Below are 21,558 nucleotides of genomic sequence, written 5' to 3'. Positions count from 1 at the left end.
AAATAATCAATTTGCTGGATCACAAACACTTGAGAGCAATTAATATAGACAGAAGAAACTGATGAAACTTCAGCGTGGATGTAGTGCAAAGTAACTGCAGGTTAAAATGGTAAAGGAGAAACACTCTCCATTCCCTGGCTCCTGAAATACAGTCCCATCCATTCTCTTGCCCAGCAGCTCACAACTGTGCAGGCAGAGTGAGGCCGTTCAGCTGACAGGATGCCAAACCTGGCTCAGGAGTTTGTTCCACACCAGCCAGCTCGTCAGTCACAGCCACCAGAGCCATGGCAAGCTGGAGAGAGGCAGGCACAGCTCTGGCCCTTTGTGGCAGCAGCCTGAAGTTATCTCTGAAGCACAGCCTGAAACTGCACCCGCAGGAAGACTCCAGAAGGGACATTACACTCAAAGCAGCCTTAAAACAAATCCATTCATAACTCAAGATACAAGTTCAGAGTTAAGCAACATGATTCTCCTTTACTTGATGAAAACCAGCAGATTTATTTCTTCAAGCAGCAAAGATGGAGACTTTTATCCTCCAGTCCCAAAGATGCACTGAACAGAAACAACCTGAACCATTCTGAGAAGTTGGCTTTTATATTTTTCCTGAAAAGTGAAACAACAATGCAACTTGGGGGAGGGGGGGCGTGGAACTAAAACCCAAACTAAGGGGAATTAAGGTATACTGGTATGTTACCAGTAAATCCACAACTGAACTAAAGAGCTAAAACTAGAAGACAAAAAGCCTCTACCAGGCGTGACTTTGTCAACTGCTGTAACTGCTGCAGCTGACACCACTGTAAGTAGCATCCACATCCTCCTCCTGCTTCCATTCACTCCTTTTGCCACCATGAGCTTGGTCTCAGTTCTGGAGAGCCAGTCTGGCTGAAAGCTAATTCAGGAAGACAGGAAAGTTTTGGATGATCTGGTTTGTAAAAGGAAGGGAAGAGGACAATGCTCACTAGACAGAGATAAGTGAAGGGCGAGACTTTATTTCAGTGCCAGCTTACAAAGATCAAACTATATACACAGTCAAAACATTTGACTAAGGCTGACCACTTAGTAATTTTATCCAAGAGGTAGAAATTGATGACTTAAGAGACTTCTTTAAATGGTAAGTCAGGCAAGTTTCCAGGAACTCAGGCAAAACTGCGTTATTTAACATTAAAAATCATTAGTAACTCCTATCCACAAAAATCTATTCACAGCACCTCAGATCCTGCTGCTGCAGAAGCAAAAATAAATGAGACTACCTAAGACTGCTTAATTCCAAAACCATTTACATATCCCTCTAACAACAAAAAGTATCATGTTTATGGTGATTTACTTACTGTTAAGAAACAGTGTAAGCTTAAGCCATTTAAATAATTTAAAGTAATGCTTTATCTAGTTGTAGCAGTGAAAGTGATAGAATTAGTTTTGAGTTTCTTTAACAATAATGTCAAATGTAAACTCAGTTTACAATCACAAAGCTCTTCAGCACCAAGTGGAGAGCTCCAACTGCAGCTCTCACCTGTACCACCACAGGTCAGCACCCTGCAAACTGCTGAAATTAAAGGAAAATGGTTCACTTTTTTCAATTATTCAAAATATTAGTTCTAATTTATTATGCTGAAAGCAATCCTGCCTAACACCATAAGCACATTATAGGCAATATATATTCCTTTAAGAAAAGTTAACTTAATATTCTAAATGACCTCATATTATACTCTCTCCAGTGTACATCACCCCAAAAGTGGAAAGATTTAACTCATTTGGCAGACAGACAAATGCTATGACTTCTCCTTCAGTCTGATTCAGGACTCTGGCAGTGGCAGGTCTTAAATTTTTGTTCAAAAATATCTACAATGCGTCGTTTTCTTTATTCAGGATTTCTGAAAAAGCAGTATTTCACACTGATTTTATATGAAGAAAGACAATTCTGCATGTGGCTAGAGCAGTAAAATACAATCCCACCCAAAAACATTTGTTGGCATTAGTCAAAGAAAATAAATAGTTGTGCTGGCGTCATATTATTCACATGAACTAAGTCTCAAGTTTATGCTAAGAAACACAGTAATTCAGGGCAAAAGGAACAGTTATTTAACACAGCAAGGGATCACTCTAGAACAGAGGTGACTGAAAAGGCAGTTTCAGTGCTTCAGTCCTGCTTTTACCAGTGCACCAGGACAGCTACAGGCAGTGCTCACGCAGGGCTGTGCTCACATCAAGACAGGGACAGCACTGGGGAAAACTGTTTCTCATCACCACATGTCCATGATAAGGGACAGCAAAGGCTCAGGCATTGGCTCCACAGAGAGCTGGGAACATTTTAGATAGTTAGCAAATTCACAATTCGGAGAAAAGTTAAAGAGCAACATTATGGAAAGGAAAAGTGTCAGAAAAGAAGTTGAAGTTTAACTGCATTATAAAATATAGGATGCCAGTTTAAAAAAGACAAAAAACCACCCACTTTAAAAAGAACAGAAGAAAAAAGCTAAACCCCTGCCACGAACCAGAGACACGTTTTAAGTGCCCAGGTGGCCATCACAGGTTGGACCAGCTGCTAGAAATCACTACCCCCGAGACCCACGAGCAAGGAATTTCACCTGGTCGACTTACCCACTTCTGTCACAATGACTTTAGTCACTTCAAGCACATACATTGCTGCTCTTTCCTAACAAATCGTTTTTATCAGGCCAGGCTGGGGAGCTACCAGAGCAGCAGTCATATGTGACAGCATCTCCAAGGAAGCAAAGCGGATGGAAGAGCAGAGCTATGACAGGCGGAGCGGGACAGACCGGGCAGCTCAGCCCCAGACAGCACAGGGTGCCCGACCACACATTTCCTGTGTTTATGCAACAAAAACCCACTAAGGGAAAAAAAAAAAACCAACCCCAAGCACAGGCAGACAACAGAGAAAGCCAGTGAAGGTAAAGAGAATTAAAGGCATAGATCCTACCTAGCTGAAACAAAAACTGTAAGGGAAACAGAAGAAACCAAGACAGCAAATATAATTATACCCCTGCATGGAGTTAAGTCTTGAATAACACATACACAGTCCTGAACAACTCTCCTCAACAAGATGAAAGTGAAATAAAAATTAAAATAACCATCCAGTAAAGGTGACCATCACCTGGAATGGCTGACACAGGAGGAGTGTAGATGTAGAGAAACTTCTCAGACTGAAGCCAACAATCATCCACCATTTCTCAAAAATACTGTCAGGCAGAGTAAGGAGCAATTTTTGGAAAAAAAAAAAAAAACAACACACTAAAAACATACCCTCACACTGAAAGGACATATTTCACACACACACACCCATTTATGTTAAACAGAGACTTCCACTGTCACAGGCAGCTGTGGTTGGCAAAACCACATTCTTCTTTGTGCCCCTAAGTCCAAGTCCCTCACGGTCCATCCCTATCTATAAAAAAGCTCTAACGAAACCACAAACACCTCTGAGAAAGCCTATAAATTACTGATTACCAGAGCATGGGGTTTTATTTAAAAAAAACCCCAAACAAACAAAAAACCAATCAAACAAAAAAAAAACCAACAACAACCCCAAAAACCAAACAAGAACAACTTTCCATTTCAAACCTGCTTTCCATATCCTTTTCTTCCCTACCCGCCCCACAGTCAGGACTCTCAGTGCAGCAGCTCGTCCATTCTTGGAAAAAAAAAAACAGAAAAGGCAAGAGTTGAACTGACAATCTCTTGCACCTTTTGATGGGATTTCTCCTCTATCTTGACCCAAGCTCGGTATCCATCAACTCTTCCCAGTTACAGTAATTTGGTTTCCCAGTAGTTTAGGCATCTCTCTTCCAGAGGTCAACTTCACATCATCCTCCCTTACAGTTTTGTCTAGAATAAAGAAATGAAGTAAGAAAGCACTTTGCTTAACTTGGCCAGTGCAAGTACAGTTGGCCAGCACTAGGCTCATCCAGAACCCGAGTACAGGAAGGTTTAACAACTTGCACTTTTGATTCTGTCATTGTACTCTTCAATAGAGTGATTAAAGTTCAACTGGGCATCCCATCTTACATATTTCTTGGTAAAATACCAGCAGGACTGTTCATCTATACTATCCCATTTGCTTGGGGTTGTATGGAGTATCCCATTTTTTTGGGGGGAGGGGGAGATTGCTGGGGTTTTGTGGAGTTTTTTGTTTTGTTTTTAAATCAAACAACAAACCCTGAACGAATGTTCTAATAGGTTCTTGTAATACTACTAGTGAATACTGAAACAATCTGCCACTGCCTCCACAACAGTATGTTAAAAGCATTCAGTTCAGTCTGCCCACAAAAACCTTCCAAGATTTTCTGTTGCCAAAATGAAGGTGAAGAAAGCAAGAGGCTTCACACAAGTTTAATGTTCAATGAACTTACTCTGCAGAGCAAATAGATTTATACTTATTCTGTTGGCAATGAAGAAGTATGTCTGGCTTCCCAAAGTATTCCAAAATTACAAAATTGTCTGAAGATCAAATGCAAAAAAATTCAAATGTACGGACTCATGGGAACCAAAAATCAAAGCTTGTACAAATTTTTGGAAATCAAAAAGGAGGGGACATGCATATAGCTAAGAAGATACTGACAAGAGTTCAGTAGATTTCAGTGTTCCACTGTGGCAATTTATCAATTGTTGCCATAAGATTTTTCTTAGTTGTAAAACTATAGGACGATTGGCTGCAAAGGGACTCTAAAATTTAGCTCAACCTTACTGTTAACATGGAAGTTATATAATCAAACCATTTCTTAACTAAAATTAGGCCAATTACCAGTTATTGAGCCATATAAGTAAGCAGATGTTACAATGCACCAATATACAGAACTCTACCTCCCTCCAAGTGGATATTAACCCAAGACAGCAAAAGACAATTCAAGCAAATAAAGTCTTTTTCCCCTAGAACATCTGAATATATTTTTTTCCCTTTAAATAATCTGTTTCTCTAGCTGTTTGTGGAGTCATACATTGAATCCACATGATTAATCTAGTACAGAAGGCAATGAATTATAATGACAGAGCTCAAGTGTGTCAGTGGGCATTACCAGTAACTTCATACGGTCTCGTGTGTGTCACCTCTGACAACATCCTCCTCCCCATCTTCAGGCGCCTGAGTGACATGTGCTCCTGAAACACTAATTTCCAGCAACTAAAAGAACACAAACGAACCTGTTCCAAGGCATTCTGTACTTCTGCCCTTCTCCTTTTGGTTCCTCCAGACTCACACTGCCCTATTCTTACTTCTCCATAGATATCAGAAACCCCTGAGTCTGCCAAAGATACTCAACACTCCCCTCTAAGCCACCTCTCACACGTAAAATCTCTTCATCAAGCTGACATAAAAGGCAAATAATCTCTTATCAAGAACCAGCTCTGCCATGACGCCAGTAATAAAATAATCAACTAATGACTTCTCAAGGTAAAACGTGAGGCCACCACCAAACACAGTGAGTGCAGGGTAAGCTACAGTTCGTTCTTTTCCACTCTTATTTTTAGAGATATACATTCCTCCCTGCTTTCGATCACAAGAAAGCAACACTTGGAAATCTGAATAAAGGACAACACCTTCAGAGAAAATCTGTTTAAAAGGCTCTGAGATTATTCCACAATCCTTTATAGAGGTTTGCCAGCGTTCTGGCAGGAATTGTTCTCTAACTGCACAGACACACAAATTGTTATGGTTAGAATAACCCACGCAATAACAATACTTGACACTGTGTGTGCACCCACTCAATTCAGTGGCCTCTGCAGCAGTAATTACATGCTCACTACTGTCATCAGAAGAGGATTGCCTTAAGAAAAGGAAACTTAAGGAAAAAATACAATGTATACATTGTAAAAAAATATATATACATTAAAAAACAATGTATACATTGTTTTATACCACACAACAATCATACATATGTACAATCATAAACTAGACTCAGTCCTTTCTGAAGTCTTATACAGTAATTCTAACTATACTAATAGACAATGCTAATGGTTTTAATAACCCAGGTATACCATATGTAAATCCTGAGGTATTCACATTTCATCATGGCAGTCTGACTTCAAAATGTTTAATTAGCACACTAAACTTTTATGCTTTAGGAACTACCATCACAAGTCACTGCAATGACCTGGACAGACACTTCTCACTTGCAAATAAGACAACACAGCCCAAAAAGAAATAAACAGCAAGTCTTACCTATTCTGAACAATCACAAAATGCGAGTTCTTTGGAGTGTGGTTTGTATCAGAACTTAAAACACCCATTTCACTTTATAGCTTCAGACTTTACTTTCAGTGTGCTTTGGCCACATAAGGCTACTTTCACCGAGATGAAAACACTGAAAGCCCATCTTTGTAATCAGCAGAAAACAAGTCAGGAAGAGTTTTTATCGCTTCAGTAACTGCACGTTTGACCTGCACACCCTGCCCCTCTTCAATTTTATGGGGATAAAGATGGAGATAAAGAAGAACTATCCAAAACCCAGGTATCCTTGCACTTAAAAAGCTTAAATCCCGCTCTAAAACAGCACAATTGTACACAGCAGCATAAGCACACAGTGTCACACGTACCCCTCCAGAGCACGTGGAGATAATGTTACACAGGACGTAGAGTAAGGGGTGCGACAGGAGTGGAGATACCAAAGACAAACAAAACGGTCAGTGGACTTTTTTGAACATCAGTGGGGGCACTGCCTCTAAGGAAACAGAGCTCTGCGGAGCGGTGTTTGAGTCACTCATTCATACCTCCCCACGCCGACGCTCTCCCATTAAAAACCAGACCCAGCACAACCGACTGCTTCCAGTGTAAACCTGAACCTGCACATCACGAACACAGGAACTCTCCTGGTCGCTGTGCACTCGCTCTCTTTAAGCCAACACCTCGGTGAAGAAAGGGGTGAAGGTGCAGCTCAAACTGAAGCCGAAGAAAAAAAAAAAAAAGAAGCGAAAGGAGGGCTGAAAGTAACCACAGAAACTTTTATTCTGCAAGCAGCACCGGGTCGGTGTTCGCTGTTATTCCTCGCTCTCCCCACCGAAACCCAGGGAACCCGCAGCCCCCCGGGACCTCCGGGACCGGCCTCTGCCTGGAGCGATCGTTCACCGAGCACCTGCGGGCACCTGCCGGGCCCCGCAGCTCCTCCACCGGCCCCCACCCCGGGGCACACCGGGGGCTGCCCCGGGCCCCGCGCCCTCCCTTCACCCCAAGCGCTCCCCCGGGGGGGGCGGGAGGAAGGGTCCGGTCCCGCCGCGCTCACTCACCCATGCTGCGCCCGCCCGCCCGGGCTCGGCGGAGCGGCTCCGCGTCCCTCCGACGCGCTCAAGCCGGGCACGGTGGCTCCATCCGCGGGCGCAGCGGGCGTGGAAGAGGCGGCTCCGAGCCGCGGGCGGCCCGGGGCAGAGGGGCTGCTCGCCCGTCCCGTCGCTCCCACCGCCGCCTCAGCCGCGCTCAGGCAGCGCCAGCGCCGGCCCCGCCCCGCCCGCGGCGGGGGGCGCCAAGTCCCGCGAGAGCCGCGCGCCGCCCCCACCCCCACGCCGTTGCCAGGCGGGGGTGACGTCACCGTCGCGGCCCCGCCCCCGCGCGGGGAGGTGGCACCGCCCCCGTAATGGGCCGCCCCCAGCCCCGTCGGCAGGGTAGCGTTCTGAGACCTCGCGTCCCCGTCATCACCCTCCTCACAGCCCCTCTTCAGTCCTCACAGCCCCCTCACAGCCCATCACATGCTACTCACATCCCACTCACATCCCCCTCATAACCCCCTCACAGCCCTTCATCACAGCCCTTCATCACACCCCTTACATCCCCCTCACAGCCCCCTCATCACCCTCTTCACAGGCCCCCCTCACACTCCCTCACATCCCCCTCACACCTCTCAGAGCCCCTCTTATCCCCTCACAGAATCACAGAATGGTTCAGGTCCGAAGGGACCACTCTGGGTCATCTGGTGCAACCTCCCTTCTCAAGCAGGGTCATCTGAGAGCACTTGGCACAGGATTGCACCCAGGTGTTTCTGGAGTATCTCCAGTGAGGGAGACTCCACACCCTCTGAGCAACCTGCTTCACTGCTCGGTCTTGCACAGGAAAGAAGTTCTTCTTCATGTTCAGGTGGAACTTCCTGGGCATCAGTTTGTGCCCGCGGCCTCTTGTCCCATTGCTGGACACCCCTGAGCAGAGCCTGGTCCATCCTCTGCCCCCTCCCTGCAGACCCTGACCGACATGGATGAGTCCCCTTTCAGTGTCTCTTCTGGAAGCTGAGCAAGCCAGCTCCCTCAGCCTTTCCTCCTAAGAGAGATGCTCCAATCCCTTCATCATCTTTGTCACCCTTTGCTGGACCTGCTCCAGGAGCTCCATGTCTCTCTTGTCCTGAGGAGCCTAGAACGGGACACAGCACTCCAGATGTGCCTCACTGGGGCTGACTAGAGGGGCAGGATCCCATCCCTTGACCTGCTGGCAATGCTGTTCCTAATGCACACCTGGATTCCATTGGCCCTTTGGCTCATGGACAGCACCAACCCCCTCACTGCTGAGGCCGCCCCCCATCCCCACCCACTCACTGTGAGAGCCCCCCTTCTCCTCGGGGTCTGAAGCACAAGTCCAGCAAGGAGCGGCTGAGAGAGCTGAGAGGATTCAGCCTGGAGAAAAGGAGACTCAGGGGTGACCTTATCATTCTTTACAATTACCTGGAAGGAGGTTGTAGTCAGGTGGGAGCCAGTCTCTTCTCGCAGGCAACCAGCAATAAGACAAGAGGGCATATTCCTGAACTGTGCCAGGGGAGATTTAGGTCGGATATTAGGAGGAATTTCTTCACAGAAAGGGTGATTAGACACTGGATTGGGCTCCCCAGAGATGGTGGAGTCACCATCCCTGGAGGGATGTCCAGCAAAGACTGGACATGGCACTCAGTGCCATGGTCTAGCTGGTGGTGCTTGGTCATGGGTTGGACTTGATGATCTCAGAGCTCTTTTCCAACACAATTGATTCTGTGATTCTATGATTCTTCCTTGGCCGGGTCAGAGTGAGCTGCCCCACTGCTGCCCCACTTCTCAGTCCCTCCCGTGGAGCCACCCCCGCCTGAGGGGTGATGCCCCCCTGCCCACCCGAGGTGGGGTGTCCGTCCACAGCCCCCCACGAGCAGAACTGCCTCAAAGCCCATCAGCAAACACCAACCTGACGAGGCCCTTGGGCTGCCCCTGCACCCGGGAGCTTCTCCACCTTCTCCCACAGCAGCCTCCGGCCTCTGGCCTTACCGAAAACCACCACCCTGGGAAGCCCCTTTTGCTCAGAGAAGTGAAGATTTGGGGGCTATTGTGGCTGCAGGGGCCAGGCCATTCCGCTGGCCCATGGAAAGTGACGTGCAGGGAGACCTGGGGAGGAGAGCGGCCACGTCCCCTTGGGTAACCTCATGAACCTCATGCACACATTTGTGGGCTCATGCACTGCTTCTGAGGAGTTTATAGGGTAAGGATTTTTTTTTTGTTGGAATTTTTATTACTTCAGAGATGTAGTTAGGAAAGTGCCTCAAGCTATATCAGGCTTCCACTGCTTAGGTTTTTGTGGGAAACTCAGGAATGAGTGAAACAACTACTTAGAATTGAAGTGATCTAAAGAAAAAACCCTGACCCTGAGGCCAAAGGGACAAGTAAACATAGTCTGGTTTTGATGAAAATCAGGGAATATAACACAGCAGGGCTCTCAGAAATGAAAATATTCCGTCTTCCCTGCTGCAGACATCCTTTTATGAGTGGTTCAAAACGAGCCATCTCAGCCAAGCTCAGGACAAAATTAGCCTGAAAAGAATGTCAAGTATTTCCAGGAGTCAGCTTTTGCTTAGCATCTTTCTCATGGCACATAAACAGAAAATGAGTCAGATAATGAGCAATAAAGACAAAATGTGAAATCCAAGTGTATAAACAAGCATATACCGCAGTGTATTATGATATTTTATCTGTTTCACCATACTTTGAGGCAGGCTGCTTCCATTTTTTCAGACAGCAGAACTGGTAATGTACAAGTCAGTCAGAATTTCCTTGAAGCAGGTGCAGTGTTTAATGCTGATCAATGGCCACATGATTCTCCCCTTAAAATGAAAATCTAGTTTTCATAAAAATACAACCTTTCTGCACCCCCAGGTTTACAGTACTGAATTAATTTACAAAATTCAGAAAATAAGTTCCATGAAGATGAATTATACTCATCTGTCTGCTGTATCATTTTTTTTCCACTTCCTTTGTAGAGCTACTTCAAACAAAAAAGGATAAAGGATGAGAGGAACTATAAATTTCATCTGATTTTTAACTTCTTTAACCCTGCCACAAAGCTAAGTGTGCAGGAATGAAAGGTGAGACAAAAAATTTACACAGTGTACATGTTTACAGACTGTTGAAGGACCTCCATGTAGCCTCCTTTCTGGAAGCTGGTCTGAACTGGGGCAAAATCTCATTCCAGTTCATATTCACTCACGCTGACATAAAGCTACCTGTGGCCCCCCCCTCAGCCTAGAACATTCTGGAGCGCAAAGCCCTGGTCCTTGGTTCTTATGCTGTGGACTAGCAAGACATTGTTTTGAAATTCTGTTTTATTTCCACATGCCTTGATAACTGTGGCCAGGGCTGGCTCAAAGCTTCTTAGCAGTCTGAGTACAAAACCTGAATTTTATTCCAAGTCCATCATGCACCAACATCCCACTGGTCCTGTGCATCCCCTTCCAGTACCAGCGAGGCAAAAATGGGGCACCTCCTGGGGGAGCCCCTGTGGCTGCTGAGGCAAGAGTCTCTTCCTCTGTGGATGACTGGGTGATGCTGCTGAATCCATCACCTACAGCCCTGTACAGTTTTCTATCTGAAGCTGGGGCTGTGGTCCATGAGGTGTGTGGCACTGACAGTTGTGTCTGCCTTGTGCTTCATTGAGTCTGACACGGCTCCACTGCACTGAGAATCTGCTCATGTGTGACTCAGAGCAGCACGGGGACCCATATTTAGCACCCTCATATGAGTTGACAGTTATAATACATGTAAGGAAAATACATCTGTGCCAGGCTATTAACTCTTTTGGCTCAATTTTTAAACCACTTGACTACTTCATTTCTTTTCTATAAGGTCTATGTCTGGTGTCATGTGCTAAATGCTTATTTACCAACAATTGCCTTCTAAATTACCTACAGTAAGTTAGTTCTTTCCTCACTTTCGACGTCAGTAAAAGTTGAAAACATTTAACGAGCCATTTCCCCTTAGATATTAGGCCATGACTGGTATTTATGCAGTCCTTTGAAATTATAGTTTTGCTCTTATACTGGTAGACACACAGGAAACATTGGATCTTGCTTTTTATTTAATCTCTTCTTTCAGTTCAAGCAGAATGTAGAGCATTGATATTCTGATGCTATGGAACCATAAAAGTGTATATTTGTCTCAGAGAGTTTTCAAATCCAATTAGATTCCGCAAAATAACATTATTTTCTCACTAATTTGCTCAACTGACCTTTTAAAAATGAAAGCTTAGCTATTTAAATGCTTTGTGACTGAGCTAAATAGAATATCTGAATTTCTTGCTCGCTTTTGGGAGAGGAAGAGTTGTGACGTTTGCAGATCAAGATAGTATTCACTCTTGACGTCAGTAACTGCTATCATTTTGTTTTATAAGAGAGATTGTTGTATATAGCCTGGTATGCAGGTTTATAACACAAAATAAGAATGATAAAATTTGTCACCACCGGAGCTGATATTTTTTCCCTCACAAAAAACCTAGGAATAATAAGAGACTCTTTCCCTAGTACTGCTACAGTGAACATTTCACTTGGACTTTTTTGCCACTCTGGTTATCTTAAAAGTACTCCACTATTTCCAAATAAAGACACCTAAACCCAGAACTTTCAAAACTTCTCTCTTGAGCACAAAAAAATAAAGGAACTGACTTTTTTTTTCCAAAAAATCATGTGTCAGCTGTTAACGTGTTGCGGTTTCACACACATTTGAGTGGCACATGCACTGCAATAATTGCATATTCCCCTTTAACCAAATAGTTTGCTCCCAAACATTCCAAGTAGATTTTCCATGCTTTTAATTCTCCATTGCATTTTTCATTGCAGCATCTTCTTGCACAATAATACCTCTAAAAATTGGTTGGAAGCAAACAGCCTCTAGCACTAAGGAGTTAAACAATCTAGATTGTAAAATTTCACCTTTTTGTTTTCAGCAGCAGTTCCCATCAGGTAACATAAAATAGACAGGTTTGTGTTTCAGAAGTATAACAACTATTTGGATGAGAAAACTCCCTCTGCTGGTTTGAAGAAGCAGTAGATATATTTCATTTATAAACAAACAAACTGTGGGAAAGTATTCATTCAGCACACACAGTATTTTTCCCTTCACTGCATACAAAGTGGAGAGTGAATCTGTTTATTCCACAGAATGAGGCACAACTCTTTAAAAATGAAATTTAAAAAAGAAAAAAAACAAACAAGGAGAGAAAATATAAAAGCACAGAGCAGTCGTTTGGCTGTTTTGGACATAAAAGCTGTATCAAAATGTAGATTTTCAAGGATGAGGCACATTAAGCTTGAGGCAAATTAAGCTTGCCCACTAACATTTAACCTATTCTTTTAACTATTGGGGGGTTGCATTATGTTAAGAAGCAAAAGGAACTTCATCTTTCTTTTCTTCCTACCCCCTACAGACAGTCCATTATTAGGAGCTACACAGAGCTCACAGGCTGGACCTTTCACAACTACAGCACAGCTCCCCCCATCCAGGTAAAGAGTTTCCTGTCATCTGTCTTGCAGATGGTTGCTAAAGAAGGATGAAATACTGTGTTCCTACACACAGCTGGTGATACTAAGGAATTCGGGGTGCCAGTTTTCAGGCTATCAAAGCAGTCATGCTCTAGTGCTGTATTTTTCAAACCATGGAGTGTGGATCAATAGTGATCTATAAGAACTCAGGAGCTGGTCAGCAAAATAACTGGAAAGGGCTTTGTAAAACAACTCTGTAAACACTTTGCATTGTCCCACATTGAAAGAGCAAACAACCAAAATGAGGGAAGTCATGTGGACACTGGAAGCTTTTCCTAATTGGATTTGTCTATAACTGGAAACTGTTGTGGCAACACCACAAACTTGGTTTGTTGTTTATTGGTAAACTCTTGGTTGAAAAGGTTGAGGCACATCAGCCAGCGGAAACAAATTCCTCCATGCTTTGTTTCAAGTTTAATCACTCTTGATCTCTTTCCTCCATCATCATCAACCTCTTCAGTCAATCCCTTTCTCTTCTCCATAGTCAGTTCTAGCCTTGACTAGCAAGTGCTGTTCCTTTTCCATGTGTTATTTTTTTCCACATGCCAAAAACTCCGGTACCTTACTACATTTTGCTGGGCTGAGGATAAGACAGGGAGCCAGGACAAGGTTCAGTTCTGTGGCCTCATTGTGTCGTATAAAAATATGTCCTTCAAATGGGACCCAATGTTGATTAAAACCTTAGTATAGATGACAACTTGTCCAGTACTAAATACTTTTGAAATCCTGAATGAAGTTTAGAAATGTCACTTCTGTTGCACACGTATGAAATAAAGCACTTGTAACTGTTGAATCTTAAAATAAAAGAACTGGGGGGGGGGGGGGAGAGGGAGACAGAGGCATATCTGAAATTCAGGCTAAGTACTGGCAATGATTAATCATGTTTCTGCCACCGGGAACTAAACTAGTAATCTGAAAGAGGAGTTACCTACCCCGATGGCTATTATGTTTTTAATTTGACATCTCTTCTGAGAAGACAGGTCATCTAATACTGGGCTATTACAAGTAATTAAAACAAAGCTGCAAACAGCAGGGAGTTTGTGGAGAAGCTCCATCCACATTATGCTGATAAAAAACCAACCCACGTGGACGCGTAGCCGTTAACGGCACAGCCATATGTGTAGCCGTATGTTTCAAAGATATTCTGTTTGATTTAAATGCAGGAGAGTTTTCCTCTCTCAGTTTGGTTGTACATCGCATTGTACTTAAGAAGAAGTAGAAAAAAAAATCTAGCTGTGCTTTTCACTGTTTTTGTTGGGCTTTTTTGTATTTCTCTAATAAGCAACCATCTTTCTGCTTCCTTTTTAGGTACATTTGGCATTTTGCATTTGTATTAAGTCCCCTTTGGCAGCCGCTGTTTAGGATTTCCTTTTATTAACATCTAGCACAAAGAAATCTCATCTTCAGGGTCCAATGGGCTAATGGTTTCCTTCGGCATCTGAATAAATCAACAGCTGTGGCCTTCAGCCATTTTGTCTTTCCAAAATAAAAGTAACAGAAAGCTGCTTGTTGTTGTAACAGTTCTGACACATGCTCTAAGAGCAGGATACAAAGCCTTTTCTCTGCAGAGATGACTTCATACAAAACATACAGTATTGGTAATGTAGTTTTCCCCTCACTCCTTTAGTAACAGCAGTGTAGCCCTAATTGCAATGATCTGAAGTCTGCCCTAAAGGCAGTGAGTTTTATGAAAGCATTTGACACATCATCATAAATGCTTGTATCACGGTAAAGGCACACAAGTTATATATCAGGGTGCTTTTCTGTGCCACAGGTAAGAGGATGGTATCAACTGGAAGTGGTTTTGTGTTCAAAGGAGCATTTCTGATACCCCTACAGGCCCTCTGTGCCATAAGTGTGGTGCCAACAGCAGCTGAGCCACTGATACACCAACTGGAACAGGTCACTCTTTGACACTGAACGTCTCTTTCTGGCTCTCTCGCTCCTCTGCTGGTTCTAATGCTCATCTGATGGTTTTCCTCAGTAAGTTCAGCTTCTAAATCCATCAGGAAACTTTTAAAACAGGGAATTGTTAGTCTTTAGAGCAGTGTGGACCTGCAATTAAACTGTGTTCAACTGGAATGCTTAAAATTACAAATAAAATTAGTCTATTACCAAAAAGATGGATTGGGTGCAGAAACTCTGCACATACTACTTGCACTTAGGGAACTGTTTTGAGTGTGATTGTCTTGGCTGTTTTTTTGTGGGTTTGTTATGGGTTGTTGTTTTTTTTTTTTATGGAAGTACAGCAAAGCCACACCCTGAAGGCTCCAAGGCTCTTGGGAGCCTTTTAGAAAAAGAGATGTGAAGTTACCTGTATGTTTACATTTTCCTGTATTGATTTGTCTGAGCTGACACTGCCATGAGCAGTGTGTTCTCATCAATACCCCAGCCTTTGACAGAGAGGCCAAGACAAAGGAGTGCAAACACACTTCATGCCTTAAGCTCAGCACAAAGCCTCTTCTCTCTTCATTTTCTGACAATGTAAGATTGTCATTAATTTTCTTGAAACTGGCAGCCTTTTTGTGAGTGCTGTTCAGCCGCTTTTGAGCTTATAAATAGCATTCTCAAGGGACAGTCTGTATGTCTGTGGAATTGTCAGAGTTGACCAATTGTTTAGAAAATTCTATAATAAATAGTATTTCCCCTGACAATCACCCCCCCACACTTTCAGTTATATTGACTGAACTCTACGTGTTGCTAGTCAGTAGATGCTTCTGTGAGGTGTATAAGATTTCCAGCAAGCTGCTAAATTTTACAAAGTAATGGTTTCCTGCATTTTTGGTTCTGAAAGCTATCATGTTAATAACGACTGGCAAAACAATTAGTGCTAGAAAAGACACACGTTTCTCCCTCCCTGTCCCCAGAAAAACGAACCCCCAGAAAAACTAAACCCCATCGAGTATTTTTTTTGTTGTTGAAAAAGTCAGAATTGTGATGGGATCTAATAATTATGAAGTATTTTCAATTAGAAGATTTTGCTTTCCTCTTAGTAAGGTACTTGTGACTGTGAAGAAGGGCCCCTTAGCAGCTCTTTGGAGGCTTTCACTGATTATTTTGTTGTTGTTCTTATGCAGAGTAAAATCTTAGATGTTTATCTACATTCCTGCAGGCTTGTATATCCTCTCCCTCGGGGAACTGATGCCTGCTGCCAAGAATACACACCAGGTTTTCTAGAGAGACACCAAGGTCAGCCTAACACAGACTGAGCACTTCAAAAGTACCTGATGGCTTTATATTTTCCCTCCTAAGAAGTTAAATAATTGGCGATTATTCATTTTACCACAGCGTATTCCCACAAAACTAGCAGAATATGAATTTTCTGTTTCACTCACTGGCTACAAGTGGAAATTTTGACTCTGTATTTCCACTTAAATAGGTACCAATGCCTCAACGTGAAGGAGGAAAAGCAGCTCTTGTTCTGCTTTCAGAGACAATAAAGTTAGAGAAGCAAACAGAAGGTTGGATTTGTGTCCTGATAAGTAAATTGTTTTTCAATTCCCATTTTAAATGCGACGGTGAACTGAGATTATTGCTACTTTCCCTGATAAAGGTGCAAAGAAGTGTAAGCTTTTTGTGTGCAGAGGAAAACACTACAACGAAATTAAATATGGAATATTTTGTTGTGTTGTTTGGGCTTGCATTCGCCCACCAGGAAGTGCAGAAGGGACTGTGTGACAGAGAAGGAGAATGTGCTCCAGCAACATCCTGAGTTGTCAAAAGTGTATTATCAAAGATACTTGCAAACCTGGATGTTACTCTAAGGAAACAGCATTTAACTAACTCATCAGTTGATCTGTGAATTGATTACCCACAAATTTGGGCATGGATAATGCATAGTGTTTCTACCAAAAGTTGAATCCTTTAGGTGGCCCTCTCCCAAAAACACTCACTCAGAGAACATTTTGCAGACATGATGTTTTCTATTCTTTTTCACTTCTCCATCTGTGTTATTTCCAGGCCAGACTACTTGAAAGTCAGCATCCTTTCTTCTATTTAATTAATCCTTATGACTTGGCCCTTCACATCACAATTCTTTCCTTTTTAGAAATTCCTGTTAATAATTATTCCAGAGCTCCTGCTGTACTCATGAACTCCTAATCTCTCTTCATTACCTTTTGTCACAAACAAGAGAGAGAACAATAGTTTTGTTTAAAATCTCCGGTCTGCGAAAAGACCATTTTTTTTCAGAGTGAGCTCCTAGAAGACAGAATCAGTCTGATATATGAGCAGATGGAAACATAGAGGAAATTTCCTGTCTCACCATTTTACCCACCATAGAATCAGAGCTCTGTGGTTGGAAATCAGAATTCAGAAACTTATTCTTGTTTTAATTTGTAATTACAACAATTTATGCAAAGAACATTTTAATAAACACTTGTTTATGTAAAATAAAAATGTGTTAAACATCCCATGTTTTTCTCTCAGTGTTTATATTTGCCTCATGACATGGCGATAAAGACCAGACTTAGGGAGCTGAGTTCTTTTAAAACAGTTCCCTGACATCCCAGGTGGCTGCTCTGTGATCCGTTTTCTTCTCAATGCATGAAAAATCCAAATGTCATTGTCTGGAGTACTCTTTTGAATTTTAACATAAACAGTGAAGAGAGGTTCATTTCACCTGATTTTACCTGCATGCTTCAGCTGCTCTGCTGATGCAGATTCACTTGACAACCTGTGGAAAGGAAGAAGCAGGCACTGATAGGAAACAGATCCTAAAGTATATGCCTGAGTGATAAAAACCCTGGGGAGCTGCCAGCATCCTTCTGGTGGTTGTAGAGGGAAACCACACAACTAGCTTAGATTTTGATGATTAAAGTTTGACAAAGCAAATGTCATCATACAAACTCCTCTTGCAGCATCTATGTGTTATTTTTGCCTTTATATTCTGCTGTTGAAATGTTTTCCATGCTAATAAAATCAACACTGCAGTTTGGACAATCCAGAGTTAGATTTAGTTCATGTTTCTGGAGATTGCTTCATATACCCGAAAGTGAGACAAGCCCTACACATGGCTGCTGAAAGAGGAAGTCTTGAAGTGGGAAGAAACTAATGAAATACTGGCCTAATCCAACTATACTCTTACTATTTTTAAGCTTTTTTGTGTGAAAGATGACAGTTCAAAGGGCAAGCTCCTGTACTGGTCCTGGATTTAAGCCAGTGGTGAGAAGTTACTTGTTTGAAACTATTGATATGTCTTGAGGAGAGAAATCAGAGTAGTAATTGGCTGTATTCATTAACAAGATGCAGCCACAAAAATTACAAATATGATTATTCAGCTTATCATGAGAGGTGTTTCCATTATATAGGGAAATGCTGATGTCGTCATTTAACTAGTAAGACCTACGCTTGAAAAATGAACCCAAAGCCATTCAAGAAAAGTAAACTCAGCTTGGAATAGAAACACAAAATCAATTAGTTTGGAAAAGACCTCTGATATTATTGAGTTCAACTTAGGTTGGACAAGGTACAGACAAGTCTCTTGGAACCATACTGGGGTGTGAGCAATCTAAAAGAAGTTTAGTCTCACAAAACGAAGTCTGAGAAGGGAGGGATTCTTTCTCTGTAGATACATCCATGGGCAGATCTGAGGGAAAGGAAATGACTGAAGCTTACAAACAGCACTGCTCAGAATCAATGGACACAATATGGTGGTGGATGTGCAAATTAGAAAGGAAATATTACTGCAGAGCACTGCCATGATATTCTGGAACAACGTTCACACTAGAGTTTGGAGAGAAGCAACACTAACAGTTCTCAGGATGAAGCTTGATCCTTTTATGTAATGGATTATTATTATTATTATTATTATTATGTGATGATGATTATTATTATGTGATTATTATTATGTGATTTTACTAGCAGGAAGAAGGACTTGATTACATTATTTCCTAAGTTCAAGTATATACACACACACATATTTAATGTGTGCGCCGTATGTACATACCTACGTGTTTATATTTCAGAAGTCCCGTGCAAAGGATCAAGATCCTCTGCACAAGTCCACGGGACTCAGAGGATACGGGCACCTGTGTACATTTATAGGCTGATACGATGGAATGTACAGCGTGGACTTCATTATTATCCTTTTGCCTTTGACACCCAAGCACTCAGGAGTGACAGCAATACATCACACAGGTGCCAGAGCAGGCTTAGCAGTGACAAATGTGAGTCCTGGTGACAGTAGTCACTGTAAAGATCACAATGAGATGAGCAGCTCTGCTGTCTGCAATCATAAAAGGAAGTAATGGAATTGTTTAGGTTGGAAAAGACCTCCGAGGTCATTGAGTCCAACTGTCAACCCAGCACTGCCAAGTCCACCACTAAACCATGTCCCTCGGATACTTTTAATTATCCCCAGGGACGGTGACACAACCACTTCCCTGGGCAGCCTGTTCTAATGCTTGGCAACCTTTTCTGTGAAGAAATTGTTCCTAATATCCAATCTAAACTTCCCCTGTGCAACTCGAGGCCATTTCTTCTTGTCCTGTCCCTGGTTATTTGGGAGAAGAGACTGACCCCCACCTGGCTACAACCTCCTTTCAGGTTATAGAGAGCAAGAAGGTTCCCCCGAGCCTCCTTCTCTCCAGGCTAAGCCCCCCCAGCTCCCTCAGCTGCTCCTCATCAGACTGGGGTTATCAATGGGTTATCACAGTCCCTCTCTCATCCTGTTTCTCTTTTTCAGGAAGGACAATTTCAGACTGTCAGAAGGGCATCCCCAAAGGGGCAGGTAGAGGGCACAGACCTGCAGTAATGAGTGCAACTGTCTCTCCTTCCCTAAAAGGGGAAAAAAAAAAAGACTGAAATAAAGAACTGAAATCTTCTCTCAGCTTTGGCTGTGCTCCCACAGCATTGACCAGGTGAGTTACCACTCCAGCCCAGGAGTGCTTGAACAGTGCCATTTGACAGCTGCTGATTAACCTGTGTGGTCGAGCAGCAAAGTGACAGGTGCCATACAGAAGCCAGACACTTGAACTGTCAGCACTTGTGCAAGCTGGTGGCCTGAAGTATCTGTTTCTGTGAGGCTGCCAATCCAGCATCTGCCACAAGTGTCTAGTTCACAGTGAGAAAACAAAGGGAAGTCCCAATGACACATCTTCCAGCTGCAATCCCAAAGTGTCATAGGACAATAGAATGCCTCTTCTGCAATGAATGAGTGGGTCTTATTACAAAATCACATAAAATATGAGCAGGGTTGAATTTTAATTCTGCCAAAGACAGCAAACAGACACAAAATGTGTCTAATTTTAGGAAACTTGGGAGTTTTGCTCTACAATGTCCTTGAAGAAAGTTGTAGTAAGATAAATGTCACGACTGTATGTGGTAACAGCATTGTAACTTCTATTAGAAATTGTGATGTATGAGATATGGTAATCTCATTCTTCTGTGCTTCCAGGCTGTATTTGCAGAGAGGGAGACAGAAAAAAAAAAAGAGCCATTATGCCATTTTACATGGTGACTTATTGTCTTAGAAAATGAGAAGATCCTTATTCTTTCTACTTATTTTTGTCAGTACAACAGCACCGTCCTATGCAGTCCGCAGTCTCCTATTCTTCTGCTGTGTCTTCTCTCATGCGTATTTGAGGGTTTTTAAAATAACTTACTCTCCCTTAGCCCATACATTTTTTCCTCCTCCTCCTCCTCCTCCTCCTCACCTCCACATACACTTTTCATTTTTGTTTAAATTTAAATGTAACAATTTACAAAAAAGATGGTATCTAATCCACAGGTCTGATCTGTGTATCTTACCATTTGTAGGGAATGCTGATAATCTTTGTAAAAGGTTTAAATATGGTACTTGTCTTTCAAGCACCAGCTATACACATCCTGCCTTAAAACCCCACTCAAGTCATTTCCCCAAAGATCATATATGTTACAATTGCCTGCATTTTTGACTGCCTAACTTTATAAGTCACATGGTGTTCATACAGCAACTTCCATCACCAGTTTCAGGCAGTCTGGACTTGGGAGCCCAGTCTGATCCAAGCAGCAGTGGGGCAATACTGGAGCAGGAGAATAGATACTCCATGGTCTGGGAAGGCACATGGTCTGTGCCTGGAGCTCCTAGGAAGCAGCTTCAGGCACAGAGGTAAACCAGAGAAGAGGAAAAGACAGGAGCCTGAGGCCAGAGAGAAGAGAAGGCTGATAAGGAGTTGCAGCCGATACAGCAGACACAGGCCAGGCAAACAAATGCCTTTTCCAGGAAATGATCACAGAGTGTCCAAGAGGGAACTTACCTCATCCAAAGGCTTTGTATCAGACAGTCCTGACCTGATTTGAGACATAAGCCTGATGGCTGAGGTCTAAAGGAGAAGGCAAACCCCATGCAGAAAGCTCTAAAAGGATGGCAGCCTGCAAAGAGGAAGCAAACAGCTGAAGTCTGGATGTAGGGAAAAGATGTAAGGAAATGGATTAACAGTTATATGCAAGGCAGGCATCTGAAAGACATTGGATTTATATTTAAGTTTTTCATATTTGGAGAATTTCTCTTAAGAAAAAAAACCCAGACATGTGAAAGGGGAGGAAATTACACAGTTACTATAACACAAGAAAAACCTGAGCCAATTCACCAAGCCAAAACAGGCCTGGAGGGACTGGTCTGTCTGATCTTTCACAGCTTGTAGCTTCAGGGCATGAAATACACACACACACACAAAAAGAAAGAATGATCCATAGTTAAGAGGATCCTTTGGGAAAATTTTATCTTGGGGTAGAAATCACTGAAGAAGAGGAATAATGGTCAAACAGGGACAGCTTGGTAGAGGAGACAGAAGAGAGAAGGACCTCGGGTTTGCTGAAGGGC

At 42.9% G+C, this 21,558-nt stretch overlaps 1 protein-coding gene and 1 long non-coding RNA gene across 3 annotated transcripts in view; one reads left to right on the top strand and one right to left on the bottom strand.

Annotated features, from left to right (window-relative positions):
* The window catches only part of CD2AP (CD2 associated protein), an 81,367-nt gene extending 74,054 nt beyond the window's left edge, over positions 1-7,313 (bottom strand). Inside the window, exon 1 of one of the 2 annotated variants that reach the window (XM_027690085.1) lies at positions 7,234-7,313. In XM_027690085.1, coding sequence (XP_027545886.1) covers positions 7,234-7,237 — 4 coding nt within the window. In that variant the 5' untranslated portion in view covers positions 7,238-7,313. The remainder of the gene's footprint in view (positions 1-7,233) is intronic. The other variant, XM_027690084.1, reaches the window with a different exon arrangement.
* A 503-nt stretch (positions 7,314-7,816) lies between these two features.
* LOC113970797 lies at positions 7,817-20,789 on the top strand. The gene is made up of 3 exons (XR_003535337.1): positions 7,817-7,885; positions 19,441-19,615; positions 20,687-20,789. It is a non-coding gene; the product is annotated as an uncharacterized LOC113970797 (long non-coding RNA).
* The last annotated feature ends 769 nt before the right edge of the window (positions 20,790-21,558 follow it).

The sequence above is a fragment of the Neopelma chrysocephalum genome, unplaced genomic scaffold (assembly GCF_003984885.1).
Source record: "Neopelma chrysocephalum unplaced genomic scaffold, ASM398488v2 Primary Assembly neopelma1_80, whole genome shotgun sequence".
NCBI classification, from domain to species: Eukaryota; Metazoa; Chordata; class Aves; order Passeriformes; family Pipridae; genus Neopelma; species Neopelma chrysocephalum.
Note: the sequence above shows the minus strand (reverse complement) of the source record. Positions and strands in the feature narration are given on the sequence as shown.